The sequence below is a fragment of the Paralichthys olivaceus genome, chromosome 6, assembly GCF_024713975.1.
Source record: "Paralichthys olivaceus isolate ysfri-2021 chromosome 6, ASM2471397v2, whole genome shotgun sequence".
In the NCBI taxonomy this organism is placed as follows: domain Eukaryota; kingdom Metazoa; phylum Chordata; class Actinopteri; order Pleuronectiformes; family Paralichthyidae; genus Paralichthys; species Paralichthys olivaceus.
In genome coordinates, this window is record NC_091098.1 from 14,130,860 (window position 1) to 14,151,451 (window position 20,592).

The 20,592-nt window shown below is 41.5% G+C and overlaps 1 protein-coding gene across 1 annotated transcript; it reads right to left on the reverse strand.

Annotated features, from left to right (window-relative positions):
• Window positions 1-346: 346 nt before the first annotated feature.
• Window positions 347-20,384, reverse strand: LOC109630826 (uncharacterized). The gene is made up of 47 exons (XM_069526318.1): window positions 20,180-20,384; window positions 19,662-19,900; window positions 19,387-19,535; window positions 19,143-19,271; window positions 18,848-19,021; window positions 18,554-18,727; window positions 18,289-18,462; window positions 18,030-18,185; window positions 17,755-17,938; window positions 17,522-17,661; window positions 17,273-17,423; window positions 16,873-16,976; window positions 16,691-16,746; window positions 14,424-14,536; window positions 13,927-14,074; window positions 12,420-12,617; window positions 12,023-12,299; window positions 11,842-11,919; window positions 10,471-11,601; window positions 10,198-10,380; window positions 9,919-10,083; window positions 9,561-9,819; window positions 9,297-9,474; window positions 9,090-9,202; window positions 8,979-8,997; window positions 8,771-8,887; window positions 8,293-8,369; window positions 7,992-8,152; window positions 7,668-7,888; window positions 7,469-7,568; window positions 7,295-7,383; window positions 6,915-7,171; window positions 6,646-6,760; window positions 6,370-6,567; window positions 5,770-5,912; window positions 5,484-5,623; window positions 5,271-5,368; window positions 5,072-5,158; window positions 4,872-4,955; window positions 4,721-4,780; window positions 4,385-4,633; window positions 2,213-2,375; window positions 1,301-1,606; window positions 1,042-1,171; window positions 826-944; window positions 694-740; window positions 347-580 (listed from the first exon to the last, which is right to left on the reverse strand). The coding sequence occupies exons 1-47, from the start codon at window positions 20,312-20,314 to the stop codon at window positions 419-421; spliced, it is 7,950 nt and encodes a 2,649-aa protein (XP_069382419.1). The 5' UTR covers window positions 20,315-20,384; the 3' UTR covers window positions 347-418.
• Window positions 20,385-20,592: the final 208 nt, after the last annotated feature.

The following is a 20,592-nucleotide window of genomic DNA, read 5'->3' on the forward strand; positions in this document are numbered from 1 at the left end:
GGTGGGGCTATAATCCAGATGAAGTTTATACAAACAAACAGTGATGTAGGAAAAGCTAAAATGTCACAAGCTAACAATGGTTTTTCACCATGAAGATTTCAAAAGTATCAAACCTCAAGGAATTCACACAAAACCTTTGTCTATAGTTATCATTAGATAATTTCTTTAATCCCATTATCATTTTGATTTTAGGCCCTCAATCAGTTTCACAATAGCTCATGCACATTTACATACACAAAAGTGACATAGAGACAAATAAAAGCAACAGAGGTCAAGATTTCCCGTCCCTTAAGCTCCAAAAGTGCTGGACCCTTCATTCTTCATTCATGATGGGGGCAGGGGGATAATGTAAAAAAGAAAACAGCAGTGTAACTAATAGAATCAGCCCCAGATTAAAATCAGAGACTTTCCCCTGAATTCACTGGTGGATTGCCAGTGTGGAGTACTCCACTGCCTCAGTGAGCGCTGCAGGGTCCAGGGCTCCCGCTCGTGTTTTGGGAATCCTCACGTTTGCATACACCTCTGTGGATTCCTGATGAGCTCTGAAGTCCACTGTTGAGTAGACAACGCTGTTGGTTTCCTGCAGGAGACAAATGTAGTCAAGAGACGCTGCCGTGCAGAGGAAGAAATCTGCTCTCTAAGACAAGTGACCGTGAGTCACATGAGGCGACATGGTCCCTGTTTAGCACCCACCAATGCATCCTGTTTCTGTGACTCACACGAAGTTTCTCCACATTTGTCTGCAAAGAAAAAAAACATCAAATTCACATCTATTTTGAATTCTTTTTACTGAATCACTCAGATAAACTATTTAAGGAAACTGACCCGGCTGTTCACGTTTTGTCTTCGCTCTGTAGCAAACAACACCGACAACCAAAGAGATCACAATCATCAGTGTAACAGACACGACGATCAATAGGGGCAGGCTAAAACTCCAGGGCACGCTGTGAGGGACACACAGAAATTCAGATGAACACTTTTTCTTCTTCAGTCAGAAAACAATATACAACCAGCAAGAAATAAGAAAATGAGTTAATCTACCTGTGACTGTCGCTGTGGTCCTGTGAGAGAACAGGCCCGGTGGAGTCTGGTCGGGGTGATGTGGAGGTGCTGAGGGATTTCATGGTTGTTGAAAGCAGAGGCTGAGATGAACTGCGGTGAATTGAGGATTCTGCAAAATGCAAGAACATCATATGAGATGAGGAGCAGAGTTTCAATCCTTTACAAAGAGGTGAGGAGACAATAAAACACAACTTTGCAAACCAACATTTATCTTGAATTGTAGAAATACTTATCCTACCTGTGACCTCAATATAGTAGTCAGTGTAGATGTAGGTGTCCAGCACAAAGCATCTGTAGAAGCCTGCATCCACAAACCGCATATTTGATATTTTGAACTCGATCCAACCGTCGTTCTCAGTTATGGTCACCCTTCCTCTCAGCAGCTCGCAGGCGTATCCTGTGCTGTCCATCAGTTTGAAACAATTGTTCGGGTAGAGTTTACAGCAGGACTTTTTGTGATTGTTGTAAAAGGAAGGGAAGGTGAGGCTCAGCAGAATGTGTTGAAACTCCTCGATCTTCTGCTGCCTGTTGAGATCAGGGAGGTCTGGAAAACAAACATCTCTTATTAATATCTCACTAAATGAACTGGCTGAATTGCAAACTGCAAAAATTGGTATTAAAACTTTTTTTCATACCTAATAAAAGAAGAAAGACGAAGGAAAATGTCATCTTCAGTGTCATTCTCATCAAGTCTCAGAGCTTGTTTTTTTTTTTTACAGCTTTACATAATTTTTAGAGGATCTGAGGCTCCACCTCACACAGGGAAGATGAGGAAGTGGAAATGGAATCAGCTCAGAAACTGAGATTAACTTGCTTCCTGACAAATTCAGAATTTATTTAAAGAATTCATTGAATGTTTATTTGGTTGATCTGGTTCATGTCTCCAGAATCAAGGTCAAAATTAATATAATATTATTACTACTACTACTAATAATAATCATAATCATCATCATCATCATAATGGCTGGAGTTGAGTTTGTTTCTCAAATATTTCTGATGTTTAACCTTTTCTTTCTTTCTTTTTCATTCTTTTATTTTCCTATTTGAGTGTTTTTTGGTCAGCTTTGGTTGTTTTAAACTTGCAACATTACCTTAAAATAGCAGCTTCAAAGTGAGTTTAAATAGTTCCTCTTTCATTGACACTCCTCACCCTGGTCGTGTTCTTGCTCAATATAACTTTGATGAGTGGCTACGATTTCCTGTGAGAACTGTGGAGCTGCGTAATTTGTGGCAAATGTTGCAGCTGTAATAGGAAGCTGGGGGTCATGGGTAAATAGTGACCGTGTGAGATTGATGTTTTTAGTTTTTTGTTTCTAAATGAAAACCACTTAATTGCTTGGACAAGAGCAAAAAGAATTAATCAACACGTTTGGCTGCAGAGGGCGCTGTTGCTCAGTAAAAGTTACATAGAGTTGCTTTAAGTACATGATATGGTATGTTTTAACTGTAAAGAACATTTTAGAGGTTGTATATTTCCATTGTTATATTATCTTTATTTGTGTTGGTTTTGATTGAATTGCATTTTATTAAATTGCGTCATCCAATGTTCTACTGCAAAATGTTGCGCATGCAGTTTCATTAGCTCACTATGTCGCAATATCAGACCACAAAAAATAACTAAAGAGGCGAATCAGCTGATCTCTAACTCAGCAGAGTGATTGTACTGGAATAACTTGAAATGTCTGCTGCAGTAATTCAGTATATAAAAATACATAGGAATAGATATAAGAAATCAATAGAGTATTTATGGATACAGAGAATATACACAAAGTGATTTATTTGGTGTCAGCTTTTAGCTTATTAAACACTTCATATTCTCTAATCCAAAAAAAAAATCATTCTTTACAGAACAAAAGACAAATGTAAAAGGTATATACATGTTCATATTCAGTAAACATAAGGTTGTGGCATTCTAGCAATCAACATGTCTTATTACAGATCAACACACGCTCCCCTTTCCATTTACTCCATCTGAAAACTCAAATGTTCATTTGGATACTCAGTATATTTCCAAACACATGATATAAGCCGTTTCATTTTTTCTTTGATAACATTGTCTTGCAAATCGAAGCAGTTGAGGCACATAAACACAAATACATTTTAATAATTACAATCCAGCTCCTAAATGCACAGCCCCTATGATTAAGTTAGAAGCGCTGGGTGCAATAATCTGAATTTACAAAAAGCTGTTGATCTTACTAAACAGTGCAAACACCCCCGAGCAGATGATACCGTGGAGGACACAATGCTTTAGTTCACAGCCAGCTGAATGCATAAATAAGTTGAGGTCACTGCACTGTACTTGTCAGCTCATAGTGGTTTGTACTGGTCCTGGTCAACGCAGGTTTGAGTCCAAGTAGCTTTAAGAAGCCGTCTATTCATCAGTGAAAGTGATGACATCATAGTGGATGCCCTGCTGCTGCAGCTGTTCCAGCTGTTCGGGTGTAGCTTCAGTGTAGACCGTCTGAGTCTGCGCCATCGCTGCCTCTGCTACTGCTACAGGAACAAAGATGATCCATTTAGTTCGATTTGTTGTCTCGTGCTATTGCTGCGATTAGTTTTCATAAAGGTGATTTCATAGTTCAAGTTATTGTTATGCCCATAGGTAAATAAGATCATGAGCTGGTTGCCCACAGCAACTCATCTGTTCTTTTGCATGTTGTTTGCTCATTATCTGTGAATGGTGTATACCCACAAAGCATAAAACACGGTTGACAACCAGATTGTTTCCAGTCATTTTAGTAAAGTTGACAATCAACCTGCAGAGAATAGCATCGTTCTTGTCTCCTTGATGCTGCATCAACTAATCGAGAGCAAGATTTTAAATACACATTTTTATTTTATTTTTAATAGTCGTAACAATCAATTTATTATATTATTTATTCGAAGTGTAAAATCTAAACTAACTTATACTGTATTTATCTGACTGATTATAATTAGAGCCCAACCGATTAATGAACCCCCTAACCCGGCCAATATGAGCCTTTCACATCGGAATCAGTAATAATGTTCGATTTATTAACACTTCAGATATGTGCCGAGAGGAAAACTTGAATTTTACAGATGTATATTTATGTTTTATATTTTAAAACTATAATTATTAAATTTTAATATCTTTATATTTGGTTCTATTTGTGTTTTGTTTCCATTTATAGCTATTTATAATAAAGTTTATGGTAAAACATTTAAATATCAAAGCTCATAACTTCTTCAATCTTAGAAAACATTGGCAGTATTAGACATTTTTACTGTCTAATATTGGTATCGGCCCCCAAAAAATCAGTTGAGCTCTAGTTATAGTAGATAAGTGAGAGGGAGTCACCGGCTTATAGTTTTTAAATTTAAAGCCTTTGGGAAATGTGATTTGCTGAATAACATTGATGGCGTTTGATGATGCGTTTGGTAAATACAAAGAGTCTAATAGTAATGTAGGACTAGTGCCATCTGTTCCTTTAGGGAGCTGACCTGTGACAGCAGAGTGGGCTGCGGCCTCCAGGTCTTCAGGATTCACTATCTGTTGCTCCGAGCTGACGGGCAGATACTGGATCTGACCATCGTGACTCACGGCGATCTGAACACATAAAAAATATGGAGCAATGAACTTCTGTCAAAACAATAAACTGCTACTGTGTAGAGCATTTCAGATGATGCTCCTCACCTGCTGCTCCTGCAGAAAGGCCCCATCATGCTCATACTGGATGATCTGTCCATCTGGCATCTGAGGAACAGTTAGAGATCAGTTAGTGTCACAGCACATAATAAGATCATCATCCGTTAGAGTAACTCATAACGGCAGGTGTCACACTGACCTGTATGTGGTTACCGTCAGCTACTACTACATACTCCTGAGGGATCAAATGCGGAACTCCATCTTGTGAGATGATATACTGGACCTGAAAGAGGACGTGTGACATGTGAGCAGAAAGTGAAACTGGAACTTTTTTCTGATATATTTATTTTACTTTAAGTTTTGTAATGTACATTAAAACATGAAGTGGTAGAATCTAACCTCTGTCACCTGGTTGTCTCCTGTCATCAGGTGCTGAACCGTCTGTCCATCTATGGTGGTTATCTGTTGAATGTATGTGCCCTCCTCCTGAAATTACATACATTAATACATTTAGTAATACACTGAGGACTACCAATTTACTGCATGCAAAAAGAGTTTTAAAGAATTGCGTGAAGTTACGAATATGTAGGGAAGTTACCTGGTCTGACAGCGTCTGTTCTTGAGCTACAATTATGTGCTCCTGTCCCAAGGCCTGCAACCGCTCTGGAGTAATAACCGTCTGATGCGCCTGCAGGGCTGTTGTAAGTACAGACATGCACACACAAACAGGTTTAGATTTATTTTGTGTCTTCTGTTTAAAACCTTTAGATCAGATGCAAACTCTAATGCTACATGTATTAGGGTTCCTTACACTGCAGCGTGGCTAAAGCCTCCTCGTCACTGTTGACTATGATGGTTTGTTGAGATGAGTCAGTACGAGTCTTGCGATTAGGATGATCCTGATTGTGGAGACGCTCCATGTGAAACTTCAGATGGCCATTACGGTTAAACCTGAGATGTTGAACAAATAATATGTTTCATTTAACATGAACAGATTTTCCTCACCACTTTGTGGTCTAATTCATATAAGCATGTCACAAAGGAGTTTATGCTGTTTACTAAACACATGTTTTGCCTCAACCCAAATTACTTCTGACCTTTGTCCACAGAGTTTGCAAGAAAAGGGTTTCTCGTTGGTGTGGGTCATCATGTGTCGACGCAGGTCCTTCTTGTTCTTGGAGGCAAAGCTGCAGTTTGGACACTTGTGGGGACGTAAGTAGGAGTGCAGCTCCATGTGAGCCTAAAATAAAGCAGGATATCAACCACTGTCAGAAAAGTCAAGGTCCAAAGGACAGAAATGCTTTTGAAATGACAGACAATTCAATACAAAAAATGTCTGTGGAATAGCATTTTAGAAACTCCTTTCTTGTCTTTTACACTGATACAATGTAATTTTATGAGCTGTGAAAATATGAATATTACTGTGCCCTGTGGAAAATATTTGATTCATGGCAGCCTGTGACTATAAATATTGTTACCTGTGCTTTTTCAATGAAGACAAATATATTATGATAAAATAAGAACTCAAGAGGCACATGGATTGCACACATCAGATCATAACATCTACTTCATATAGGTCATCTGAGGTGTGTGTTGTGTTCACATGGCTGTCTACAGAGTAACAGATACCAGCATGATGATATAATGACTCACATACGATAATTGAAGACGGCGCTGCATAATTTTGAGAGACACACCTTAACCTCAGGCCAGGAGGAGGAAGTGAAGTCACAGTCAGGACACTTGAACGTGTTGGGATCCAAGTGCGCCCTCTTGTGGTTCTCCATGTCAGAGCGTCCATGGAAAGACTCCATGCAGATTCGGCAGGAGAACCTCTTGGTGCCGAGACTGGGAGAGCTCACTGCAGAGGGAGAGGCTGGAGCTTCACTGCTTAGCTGACAGAAACAAAAAAAACATTCAAAGACGAGTACATCTCTATGTGCCAAAGATGTAATATCACAGTTGATACTTACCTCTACTTGTTGCAACACACCATCGGGCAACGATGAAGTAAGATAGAACTTGTCACTTTTTATGCTCTCTGATCCAGAGACATCTAAAGTCTGAGATGGACTGCTCTCTTCGTTACTGCAAAAACAGCAGTTTCATGACATCGCAGATTGTCCAGACATTTAAAAGTCAATTTACAATTAATCTTCAGTCATGTGACTATGATTCTCAATGTAACACTACATTTCTCATAATCAGAGAAAGTGAGGCTGTGCGTTGTGCGTTGTGTTACCTGTATCCAGGGCTGTGGATTTCTTCAGCAGCCTGCTCCACCACATTGAAGTCTCCACCGCTTTCATAGGTTTCTATGGCGATCTGGGTGAGCTCTCCTGTTTCAGAAGGGGTGGCCTCGTAGGCCTCCTGTAGCACCGTCTCACCGCTCTCAGACACATGGAAGGTCATGACCTTTTGGGTCTGGCCCGGTGCTGTGGTCACTGTGCTCCAAGTGCCCTTCTCCAAAGCCTTACCTTCTGACTTCAGCACAGCCACCTGAGAAGCACAATATGAAGATATTCATTATATATTCTGTTACAAAATGACAGCACACTTTGAGTAGAAAGCTCACTTATATCTGCTTTTTGTGCAAACAGAAATTTTTCAACCAGTACCAACCTGTAAGGAGTTTCCAACCAGTTCACGTGCATTGCTCATGTTCAGCAGCAGGTCAAGGGCATTCTGGGCAGATAGTTCACTGGATTCAGCTGAGGAGTGGATGGAGGCAAAGTCAGCAAAGCAACATACCAGACCAAAAATATGAAAACATTCTCATGTGGAATATTTGCTGACCTTGTTCATAAATAATGGTGGTGTTTCCCATTGCATCCTGGGACACAGAGGCATTTTCTATACCCTGCATGGCTTGTAGCGTTGCGGAATCCACTGCAACCTAATGAACCAGAGAGCAAAACTAATGATCTCCCAATGCCGCAACATTTAACACAAGCAAAAATTAAAGAATGAGACAGAAAAGCTCAAACAGACTCACAATAGTGTTCTGTAAACCCTGTGTGTCGTCATTCTGTTGTTTGAGCTCCTCTATCTGCTGTAGGGTGAAGAAGGGTCTGCGTCGTCTCCTCACAGGCTCTTCAGGGTGAGCCGAAGACCACTCCTCAAACGCCTCAGGATGGCGACACTGAACATGTAGACGCAGGTTCTTCCTGTGCTTGGTCATGAAGTGACACATATCACAGGAGAAAGGCTTCTCTCCTGTAGAGATTTTATACACAGAATGAATAGGTATCATTCATTCATGAGGTGAAAATCAAATTGGTTTAAAGAAACTTAATGGAAGTGTCTCTGCTTCACTGACCTGTGTGTTTGATGGCTAGATGGGAGACCAGGAACTCCTCTTTAGAAGAGGTGTATTTGCAGTAGTCACACTTGAAGGGCCTGTCGTTGGTGTGCGACAGCTGATGGTTGAGCAGCAGCTTCTTGTTGTCACAACTGTAGTCGCAAAACTCACACTTGAACCTGGTACATATATATCAACAAGTTATTCATTATAATATCTCATAATGTAATCTCTTCTAGCCCAGAATTCCTAGCCACAAGACATTCAACTTTCCAACTGGTAAATGAAAAAAAGAGAAATGATTGTTTGCAGTACTGACTTGCTGTCTCCGAGACTCTGGATGTGGGTCAGAAGATGCATTTTGAATGTGTACCTCTTCTTGAAGGATTTGCCGCACTGCAAAGACAGACAGGAACCATCACCAAGATATTTCAGAACTTCACAGTAGGAAAAATAATCGGTTCAATTTCCAGTTCAAGTCTCAAAATGATTCTACTGGGCAGCAAACCATGCATTCAAAGAAGGGCAAAGTGAAACAAACATTTTACAGGGGTAACGCTTTTGCCTCAAAATCATGATAACAATTGATTTTTTAAAAAAAATCATTTTATAGGAAAGGTAACTGTATTGAAATGTATTAAATGTTGCTTCTCATGGATCATCATTTTTATTTGCCACTTTGCCAACCACAGTGACTTTCCACTTGCAATTGTTGGTAATCACTTAATGCCATAATATCTTTTTTGTGTTTCATATATAATTATTTATTCATGAATTGTATTATCTATGTTTCTGACCTTATCACACATGTGTGGTTTCTCTGCGCAGTGGGTTTTCATATGCTGGGTCAATCTCTTTTGCATGGGATAAACTCTGTGACACACAGGGCAGGGGAACTCTGACACCTTTGGTACCTGCGTGAATCAGCACATAAGATCACACACTGAGTTTATCATAAATAGAATTTAATCAACATCTAAATATGGGAAACTTGAGGTTTCTTACCAACTCTGTCTTTCTCTTCCTGTATAAAGTAAAGAAAACAGTCACATTATATGAAAATCTGTAATCAACAGTTATTCATTTAATAACTTGCTGTACATCTGAGTTTCTTACTTCTCTTTGTTATGGACTGCTGAGTGGCGAATTACATCTTTCCGGTAGACACTTGTGTAATCACACTCCTCGCACTTAAAAGGCTTGGTACCCTCATGATTAAACATGTGTTCCTGTAAAATAGTTCCCAATACTTATAAGAATCCATGTAAACGTGCAAGTCAACTGAGGTTAACTGGAGCGTTGTGCAGTTGTATTGCGACTAACCTTGAGTGAGGACCAGCGCTTGCAGCGATAGTTGCACTGGAGACACTTAAACAGCTCTGGGTCATTGCCCTCGTGAGAATCCACATGGAAACGCAAATCTTCCTGAGTGAGGAAACGCGAGCCACAGATCCAGCAGTTGTGAGGTCTCAGGAGTGGTTTGATGCATTTATAGTAACGACTGGAAGATAACAGTGGGAAGGAAATAAGCATTGTAAAAGTTATGTGATACTTTTTAAAACACAACTTCAAAAATCTGATACTCACTTTCGATTTAGGTACTTCTTATATTTCTTGCGAAGGAAGCGCTTGGAGGGTCGGCCACGTTTCCTCTGGAAGAACTCCTCCTCCTGCTGAGAGTTGGATGAAGGGTCTTTGTTCTCAGAGTCAGATTGGCTTATTGTGGCCTCAGCAGTGTCCCCATCAATCACGGAAGCAGAACCGCTGCCTAATCCGGAAGAGCTCGCCTCTTCAGGTACACTAGCATCAGCGCTAACCCTGGGCTTCTTAGCATTACTTTCCACTTCTGTAACAAAGATAAGAGAAGGAATGAAGAAAACAAATCTAGGTTCCCTGTGCAGTGATAGGCTGGTTTTTGTGTTGCTGTTAAAATTTGAGAACCCACCTTTGCTGTTGTAGCCGTCTTCTAAAGAGCTGTACTTCCTCGGACGACCAACCTTACGTCGAGGACGCCCTTGAGAGGAGGAGGAAATAGGAGGAGTGGGCTTCTTTAGAATGGCAGGTGGTCTTTCTTTGCTATCCTCCTCTGTTGGGCTGTAGTCACTATCCTCTGCATATCAACAGAAGAGCAGGACAGTGAATATTACTCTTATCCTGACTTTTTTTTTTTAATCTATTTTTGTATGATCTGATTTGGGGTTGAACAAAGATCTTCCAGCCTAACCTTCAGGATCGTCAATAGCGCCAGCATCCACAACATCATCCTCTTCTTCCTCTGCCTGATGAGGCTCAGCAGCCTTCACCTTTGCTGCCTTTCGTTCTTCAGCTTCCTCCCTCTCTGCCTGACGACGGGCCAATGTCTCACTTTTAGGAGGTCGTCCGCGTTTACGTTTCTTTGGCACATTCCCTGAGCAAGCAACATTTCATATATAAGAAAAAAATTCATGACCTATAAGCAAAGTTAGATATCACTGTCATACATAATCAACTACCTCACCTGCAGGTTTAAAGTGTTTGTCTCTCATGTGGTTAATGAGTGTGTCTTTGGAAGCACTCTTATATGGACACATCTTGCACTTGAACTGCTGTACAATCACTACTTCCATCATCTCCTCCAGCTCAGCAAGGTTTGGTCCTCTGTCCCCTGTGCCTTCTGCTACTGTTGATGTCTCCATTTCCCTGACCAGCTCAGCTTCACTCTGAGGCCCCTGGGAGCCCTGTGGCTCCTCTTGGCTAGGTGAGCACTGTTGAGCCAGCTCAGGCTCTGGATTTGAGGTATATGTCCCACTACTGCTGATATAGGGCCCAGACTGGCTCTCACTGCTCTCCAGGGCCTCAGGAAGCCCGCCTGAGCCGGCTGTGTCTGCCAGAGGGTGGTCTGATGAGGAGCTATCATCGGCATAGAGCGAGGCCTCTGGGCCATTGCTGCTTTCCATGTAACAGGAGTGTTGTGGCTGCTGTCGGGAGTGCTGTGGCTGATCCGGATCTTGGTTCTGCTCGTCATCCTCATCATCGTCCCCAGTTTGGTACCGAGAACAACCCGGCTGCTCAGAGTCTGCAGCTGCAATACATTCTCCGCCATACTCAGCCCCATACTGCCGACTTATCAGGGAGCGGTGGTCTGCACTACTGTCAATGTAACTGCGTGAATGATGAGGCTGCTCACCATCGTCCACTGCACACTCAAGATACCCAGCACTGCACTCTACCACATAGTGACCTTGGCTGGTAGCGTTCGAGTCAGCCCCACTGCATTCCACGTATCCAGGCAGGTCCTGGTCACTGTTATCCCCACTGTAGTCAGGGAAGCCTGACTGGGAGCGTGTCTGGTCAGGTTCCTCGCCTGAACACTCCACATATGAAGATGAGGACTCCCCTGTCTGGTCTGGGCCATCTGCACTGCAATCCATGTACTGGGAAGGGTGGGAGTGCTGGGGCTGGTCAGGCTGACTGCTGCTTTCCTCTGGGTAACCCGAGTGTCCAGGTTGATCATCGGGCTGGTCAGGTTCAAGGTTGCCCTGCAGGTCCCCCTGGTCCAGACAGGTGGATGTGGGACCTTCAGCGAGAGCTTCTATGGCTATACGATTGGACAGGGCTGAAGATGACATATGAGCTACCATGGGAGCACCTATGTTGGAAAAATACAAACAGATGGATTGTACATAGTTGACTTAAAAGGATTCTCATAGTGTCATTCCCATACTTACTTGTGTGTCATCAAACTAAGTAACATGGAAATATTAAATTAGTTATTTGCTGTATGAAAATGGTGGTAATATATTTTCTGAGGGTCATTAACTTTCAATGTTTTGATGTTTTGAAAGGGGCTGACGTATTAATGGGTCAGAAGCAATATTGACACACTTACCGTCATCTGGTCCTTGTAATATCAGATACTGGGTTGTTTCTGCAGCCCCATCTTCTGCACTGGTCACAGATATACAACCTGATAGAGAAGCAGTACAGTATGGTACAGTGTAATTAGAAGAACAAGGCTTAAAGCTGCTCAGCCTTAAACATAATAGATGTAAGAGTAACAGCTGAGATACCATTCATAATGTCAGGGCCAATGGTGGACTCTATGATTTTGTCAATGGCAGACCCCAGGTCTGACGAGGTAGAAGCAGTTGAGTCAGAAACCATCATGGCTCCTTCAGAAACAGCGCTGGAGTGGACCAGCACTTGGGCTGACCCAGACACCAGCACTGACTGAGTCACCGTGGAAACACTGGACACGCTGGTGGACTGGGCCACTGAGGAGGAGTCGGGGAGGTGGACTGATGAAACTCTGACATCTGTACTGGAGCTGGTTTCTGGGATGAACACCTTGAGAGGAAAGGGCGAGAACATGATGTGTTAAAACTTTAGAATAAAAGAAAACTGTCACATTGTTGGTTTTTTCTGCCTTGATTACATCAGTTTTAGTGGCATTTGTACAAAGCTTACCACAAGTCCCTCTGAGCTCTGTCCCACATGGCAGTCTGACTCTGGGGCCTGTGCATGAGAGGCAGCAGCATCACTGCTGTCTGCAGACATGGCCTCTGATGACTCCATCCCCATGCCGCTTTCGGATGGCTCCTCCATCCCTGAAGGGCCTGCATCACTGCTGCTCTCCACCTCATTCTCCTCTGAATCCATAACTATCTACAATCATTTGACATAAACACACCACATTTTTAATTTGCACCACACTTAAAGCCCGTCTTGAGCAGCAATACTGCAAATTCATACAGCTTAAGTTTTGCCCTAAGAACATTTGTGACAAGAGTAATTGCACAATAAGATATTTTCTAATCTTTGCTGATGTTTTGCTGGATAACAGAAAATATAGAATGACTTCTACAACAAATCTTAAAAGTGTTGGGACATGCAGAAACTATTTTTCCAACTTGCTCAACTGTGATGAATGAGTGATTTTGGAGGAGGTAACTTAGTAGCCTTGCTATTGAAAATAATATGTAACACCTTGAGGTTATTGTACAGTGTATGTCCCCTATGTGTTACTAATTCTGAATGATGCTCATCCAACTGGAAATTAACACTTCGGTTTTTGTGTGATACTTCACGTCCCAGTTTCCAAGGTCACTGAGTTTAGTGTGTATCACTGTGAGTTCTTTTAAGAGGATTATATTGTAACAGTCATGAGTTTGTAGGAAGGAACTTACAAAGACCAGTTGAGAACACATGGAAATAAAGTTAGGTCCACAGGCAGAAGGTGAACAAACTACATTTATTTCAGTACACAGACTTGTATGAAGTAATACTTATGAACCACTGCATTAAGTGGCTGTTAATGCTGGTGAATTGTGCATTAATTTGATATATATGGAGAATGTAGAAATATCAATAAAAGATCAATAAAGGATCAGCAAAGTGGAACTGCCCTACTCTTTATTGTGTGTATATTTAGATGAAGGCTGATCAAACATGGGACATTTTTATGATATATATATATATATATATATATATATATATTAAAAGACATTGCACTTTTAACTGAACGCAGCTGAATGGCTTTTTATTGTTCGGTGCATATCTGTATTGTTTTTTCTCTTAATTAAAACCAAATTGCTTTCGTGGTTAATGAACTTCTACTGTTCCTGTATGAGGAACTTTTTGCCACATAGGATGTTTGGGCTGTGATGAAATGTTTGGCTGACCTATAAATCATCAATCCACATTGTTTACATCATTTTCTCCCAATTACATTTAGGTGTCCCTATACTGCTGTTTTGATCCAGTATTTACATGAAATATAAAAATTCAGTTGTTATTTCACTGATACAGTGACATAACGTTGTTTGTCATCCATCACTTAGTGGTAAGGTGTTAATTCCAGATAATATATTCACGACTATCACTGCGTCTGCACACATCAACCAGCTGAAGGGACTGTTTTCCTGACGGTACGGTTGTGGGGAATGAATCTCGATGTTCTATGGACCATATTTACCCGCGACTGTAAACGGAACATGTCGACATCTTTGTGCCTCAGAGCCTCAATGTCGTCGGACACTAGCGTTAGCTCCCAGTGCACCAAGGCAGCTAACGTTAGCACGTAGCTGGCAGCCGTGCTTTGTTTTGCTGCCTCTGTCGTGATACTTTAGAACACACGCACGACATTTCCCCCTCGAGTCAGGAGGGTCTGAAAGTGTGACCGCGATGTCGGGGAGCGCTGCGTCACAGAGGCGAACTGTTGGGCGCATCAGCTCACACAGCCTCGGGAGTGACGTGCGCTAGCCGAGTTTTAAACGGGCCTAGCTGCCCTTAACCCTGCCTGCACCACGTCGCCATTTTCCACCAGGCAGCCGCTTTTCCACTCAGGCATTCAGAGAGCTCTACTGGGGACCTCGAGGGCCTGAGCCGCCGCAGACCGTCCCGATTCTCTCCCTGAAGAAAATGAAAAGCTTTTCTCTGCCCGCCACCACGATGTCCACGCTTTTTCCTTACCGTGTGTTTTCGAGCAGATCGGTGTCCTCCGGTGCAGAGGCGCCAAACACGACACAAATTACTAACCGATAATTGTTGCCTCTTTCTAGTCGGGCGCCATGAGTATCTCCTTGCTTCCTGTCCCCGCAACCGGATCTTATTTATTATTATTTTTTGTTAAAACCCGACCTGTTGTGTTATTAAACCTGAATTTATTTACTCATTTTAATGTATTATATTCTGCGATAGTTTGATCGTTGCGTGTTGTTCCACATATTCTGTAATTGAGATGCTAATAAACACTCAGTGGACTATTGTTTCTAGAGGAAGGCACACTACGCAACTGAGTGCGGAGTAATATGTGTCCGCCTGTGTCAACAGAGAGGTTTCTGTTTACACCAGTTCAAACTTTGAATCGGTTTGAAAACTCTGCATCCACCGGGATGGATGTGGGAATGTTAGTCACATTAATCATCGTGAAATATTGAATATGTATCAAAAATATGTTCAATAGAGGGGAAAGGGAAAGTTTTGCTGGACTGTTATTATTAGTTTCATCCGGTTGAACCAATCAAAACTACCATCATGATAATAATAAGAATAATAATAATAACTGGGTTTATATTACAGCCTCTATCCTCACTGTACTGCAATGTACAGATGAGCTATATAAATTATAGGCTTATATAAGTCAATATCAGTAACATCACCTGTAAAATATCTGTACATACCAATATACTGTGCACACTGTATATGCATATTTATTATTTCATCCATGCACAATGCACCTTTGCACTAACTATTTAGCTTTTTTGTACATGAACATAGCTTTTGTTTTTGTCTTTGTTCTTGTTTATCTCTGTTTGTTTGTTTTTTTCAACTGTTTGCTCAGAGAGCAAAGTAAAACCAAATACCTCGTTTGTGTTCACATACCTGGCAATAAAAGTGATTCTGATTCTGATATAAAAAGTATGCTCAGTTTACACATGGTTCCTACAGCCCAACACTGTGTGTGTGGCAATACCATAAAAGAATTATTTTATGACATATATATGTATATATATATATATATTTATCATAACTTTTTGTATTTTTAAAAGACATTTCACTTTTAGGTCAATGCCACTGAACAGCTCTTTTATAGTATTATTTTTTGGTGCATGTCTGTCAGTGCATATCTGGATATAGTTTTTTTTCTCTTACCAAAAACCTAAACTTGTACTGTATTGTATGGGAAATTTTAGGTTTTGTTGATGCCACGTAGGATGTTTGGGCTGTAATTAAATGTTTGGCTGTTTCCCCATTTGTACATCCATTATGTACACAATTGTTTCCCAATTATATGCTTTTGTTTCTCAATACTATGCCCTGTTTTTATATTCAGTTTTTGCAAGAAATATATCAAAAATTACAAATTCAGTCATTATTCTTAATTTCCCTCCGGGGATGAATAAAGTAATCTATCTATTAAAGTAGTATAATAGCATTTTATTGATGCTCAACACAATGAAATTAGATTGGAAATCACAGTCTGCATTGCATTACCTTGCTGACATGAGAGTGTGGTTTCAAATGTTGAATAGTACTTTTGTATTGTCTATATAATCTATATGCTGAGGTGAAAAAGTGAGACAGGTGACAGTGTTATAGGTAGTTTCCACGAAATGTTTATTGCATTTAAAGTTAAAACTTTTAATACAAAACACATCAGTTACATAAATAATTTCAGTGAAGGAGACATGGATTGTCTTCCAGTGCAAGTAATTGGCCCTGAAGCCATCTTGAGAAAAACACAAACAGAATAATACAAAACAAATAAGCTTTAGGACACAAAAATAATAGACATCACTATAAATACCAAAATAATCTAATACTGTTGAGAATCTGAACCCGTCAGACATAAAGAAAAAATAGTTTGGAATCGGATCCAAACAGCTTTTGAAAATATTTAAGTTGTGGTTATTGGTCCCAGGCCATAACATTATGAGTTCACAGATAATCTGACTAAGGGCAAGTCAGTGTCAAAAATCACAATTTGCTTTCCTGTATTGGGCCTTGACTGATTGTTGGGCCAGTGCTGTATGTTTTAACACCAACAGCAATGATGGTCAATTATTTACATCCCAGAAAGCACATGCATCATACAATAGGCGCTACACACAAATACTGCATCACATTCTCCCTGACACCCGATTTTGAGCTCATTCCTGTACATCTCCTCATTATTCTCCTCAGTAAGAATCAGAGCACTTGAGAAGGTCATATTTCACGTAGCCAACACGGTCCACCTGCCTGCGGGAGTTCATACGCCAGTAGAAACTGTCCCGGCAAAAGTACATGTGACCTAAAGTAGAAACAATGGAAACAAATCAATTGCAAAATTCAGATATGTGCAAATATCTACTGTTAAAGTAATGTGATTTTGATTATTTAGAGTAAACAAAGATTTGAAATTGACAGATTTATTTACCTTTGTACTGGAATACATCATGAGCATCATTGGGGACACCACCAAAGACATAATCTGTGGATTTGGGGTACCCTTTGTCCATTTTCTGGCTCTTCAGGTCAAACCTGTGTTGATAAGACACAATACCATGCCAGAAAATGTCACTAAAACTGTCAAACACAAACATTCGCTCTCCTCTTAAAGCACAGACTTTAACAATGTCATAAAATTGTTATTATGTTAGCATTAAGTTTGACTGAACAACCACAGTGGGGGTGGAGTTTAACTGCCTTGTTAAAAAAAAGAATTAACATTCTAAGAATAGAAGAAATGGTTGAATTTGAGCCAAACGTCTTTCAGCAACAACATTCTCTCCAAACTTGCAGATTTAAAATGGTTCAAAGGCACAAATTCAACTCACTTCCAGAAGCTCTCCTCAGTGAAGAGCAGCACTTTGCCCTTCCCCCTCTGCAGTGCTCCCTCCACCTTCTGAATGCTGGTGGGAAGGCCAAGCTTCTCAATGCTGCGGGGCCCCAGAACACCCTCCTTTGTGTACACCCAGAATCTGTTCCCTATATAGATAAAAAAAAAATGAAAGCGTGAAGGTCTGCACTTTCATTTTGTTTGTTAGTGGTCCCTTATATATCCACACTTTCCGTAGCTTCTTTACCTGAGAAGAAGTACATATTCTTGGTCAAAAGGTCCTCAAAAGCAGAGTCAATGACCGCTGGCAGAGCTGGCCACCTCTCAGAAAGAGAAAACGGTCCCTTGAGTCCTCCATCGCCCCTGCTGGGCATCTTCCAGTAATTTCTGTTGATTAGTAAATAAAATTAAGACATCCGTCAATGCTGCCCGTTTGTTGGCATTTATACTTCTCTTTTAAAAAAAGATTGATTTGCTCACCCGTTCTCAAAAAAGTGTAGTTCATTCTCAATCATAGTGATGGTGTCAAATTTGGTCAACTTGCAAGCATCTCTGGTTGGATCCACAGGTTGTGGGGTGGTGGGTTCAGGCTCCTCTGTGGGGTTCGGGGTAGTGGTGGTGGAGGTGGGCTGAGGAGGGGTGGGATCCGGGCCTGTTCCCCTTCCTGAAAACAGAGATGGTTAAGAGAAGTTTAATGACTGAGAGTAATTTTTTCTTTTTTAAAAACTTTTCTGAGAAGCCTGTTGTAACCTCACCATAGAGATACTGAATGCCTTCAATGTCATCTTTGTGCAGGGAGAAGTCTTCCACATAGGTGTACATGGGGTACATGAGAGCCTCTCTAATGTTGGAGTGATCCAGGCCGAGAGCATGTCCAAACTCATGGGCTGCCACGAGGAACAGACTGTAACCTGTACCACACAGTAAGGAAAATTCATGAATAATGAATGCGAACACACAGCCATAGCACTTTATCCATTGTGCACGCTGTGTCCTATATGTATGTTTACTCACCCTCGTCATCACAAAAACCCCATTTCGCGTCCTCGTCATAGTTGTCAGTGGTACTGCACCACAACTTGCCATCTTCTCGTCCCTCACTGGTGCAGGAGTCATACTCTTTTCCCAGGAACACAAAGGGGAAGTGGCAGGGCTCTCCCTCTGAATTGCCACCAAATACAGCGGTGTCTGACATAACAAGAGACACAACAGCATTCAGAACACAATTCACTGTAGCCGCACTCCACACTGTTTACGTGTTGTGGTTCCTGACACTCACCTCGACTGGGACAGAATCCATACTTCTGGTCTTGGTCAAAGTTGGCTGTGGTGGCACACCAGCGGTAACCATCACTGCGGCCCTCTTTGGTACAGCTGTCATACTCCTTCTCCAGAAAGATGAAGGGGAAGACACACTTAGCTCCGTCTGCGTTTCCTCCGACTGTGTAGAGAACTGTCAGGAGGGAGAATTGGGGAAAAGATGAGCGGGTGAAGCGAGTCCACATGTCTCAAAAGAAAATGCCCTTATCTAGGTGACCTCTGACCTATGATTGCTCTAGAAGAATAAACTTACGTTCACTTGGGCAGAAGCCATATTTTCCGTCTCTGCTGTAATCAGCTGTGGTGGCGCACCATGGCAGGTTGTCTGTGCGGCCATCAGTGGTACAGGATGTGTAGGACTTGCCCTCAAAAGTGAAGGGGAAGTGGCACATAGCACCATCTGCATTCCCATAGAGCGTCTTCACAGCTTAGTTGAGAGAATTACATATATTCAGTTAATGTATGTTTGATGTGAACACCAGGGGGAGACATCTACACTTGTAATGTTGATGGGGGAGCAGTATCTTTTGTTATGCATTGCCAATTACCTGGTCCATTACCCAGGGTCCAGTGTTCATCATCGTCAAAATGAGCATCTCCCTGCACACCCTCACCAGGGGGATAAGCATGAGCCAGGAGGCCATTCCTACCATCGAATGGGTATGGGTCTCCATGGTCTGAATAGCAAATTAAATCATATATCAGTCTTTGATTTTACTCTGAAATTAAATTTCAGATATGTAACATCAGTGTGTACAAAACAATAGAAATGGCCACCATACACGAACATACCTGCTTTACCGAATGAAATCATGATGTCAGCTGTTCCCTCATAGAGGCGTGTAAAAGTTAGAGGGGTCACATCACTCCACACCTTGAAGGCTCTGGCAAAGGCATCATCAATCAGGGAGCTCTCCATGTCTGGAGAATAGTTAAGGGTCCTGTGAAGAAGAGCAGAATGACAATGAGATCTCTGGATACCCTTCGTATGTTCCCTGCATTACAAAGCAAATCATAGCGTTAGAATGTCTTAAAAGCTTGTAGAATAATTATTTTTCTCTACTCACCTATAAGTGACATCGTTGTGGTCCCATTTGAGGTCTCCTTCAAAGGTTTGGTAGTTGGCTACATCGGGAACGCCACAGCGAGGCTGCTTCATGGCCTCCAGGGTGGACTTATCCAGCTTTCCAGTCTCCTCCAGCCCCATCTGCCTCTGCATCATCTTCAGAGCCTTGGCGGTGGACACCATCGACTGGAAGCCACTGCGGTGCATCTTGTCTAAGTAGCCAAACCTCTTCAGATAAGTCTGAAGGAGAAAATGAAATTCAACATCAAAGAGTCCAGGCAGACGATTAAATCACGTGAGGAACAGGGTGGAGTAAGAGGTAAACCATCCTGTCAAACATGTTTTTGTGACACCTGCCTTCACAGTAACACTCATTTTGCAGTATAAAATATTTTTTCTTTTAATTCATATATAATAACAATAATTTCTGTTCAGTAAATGACCTCCTGGCACAGCTTAAGTGCATTCTGTTTTGGGGAATCCAGTCTATTTAGATGAAATGAACCATCTGCTACTCACTTCTGCCAAATCTGTATCAGTCACGTTTTTGAGGATGTCTCCTGGGAAGGTGACGCTGATAGACCTGAGGGGAAGGCTCCATCCGTCTTGGACTATCACTAAAACTAAACACACAGCTAAAGCGCAGCATCTCATGATGAGAGTTACTTTGGATCGCTGAAAAAATGTGAGAAAACAAACAAAAAGAGCCTTGCAGGGAACAAGTGCTCAGTCAGCCAAAACGAAATGAAAAGCCCCTTGAAGATCAGTGTTGTTGGCTTTCCTCTTTGTTTTGACTGGTGGCTCCTGCTGTTGTCTCTGCTGTGTGCCCTTGGCTGTGGACCTTGTATTTATGCAGGGTAACTTCTTAGTCACTTAACCTTGTCTCCGCCTACTACCAAAGTCAAACCTCCCACTTACATCTTGACAAACTG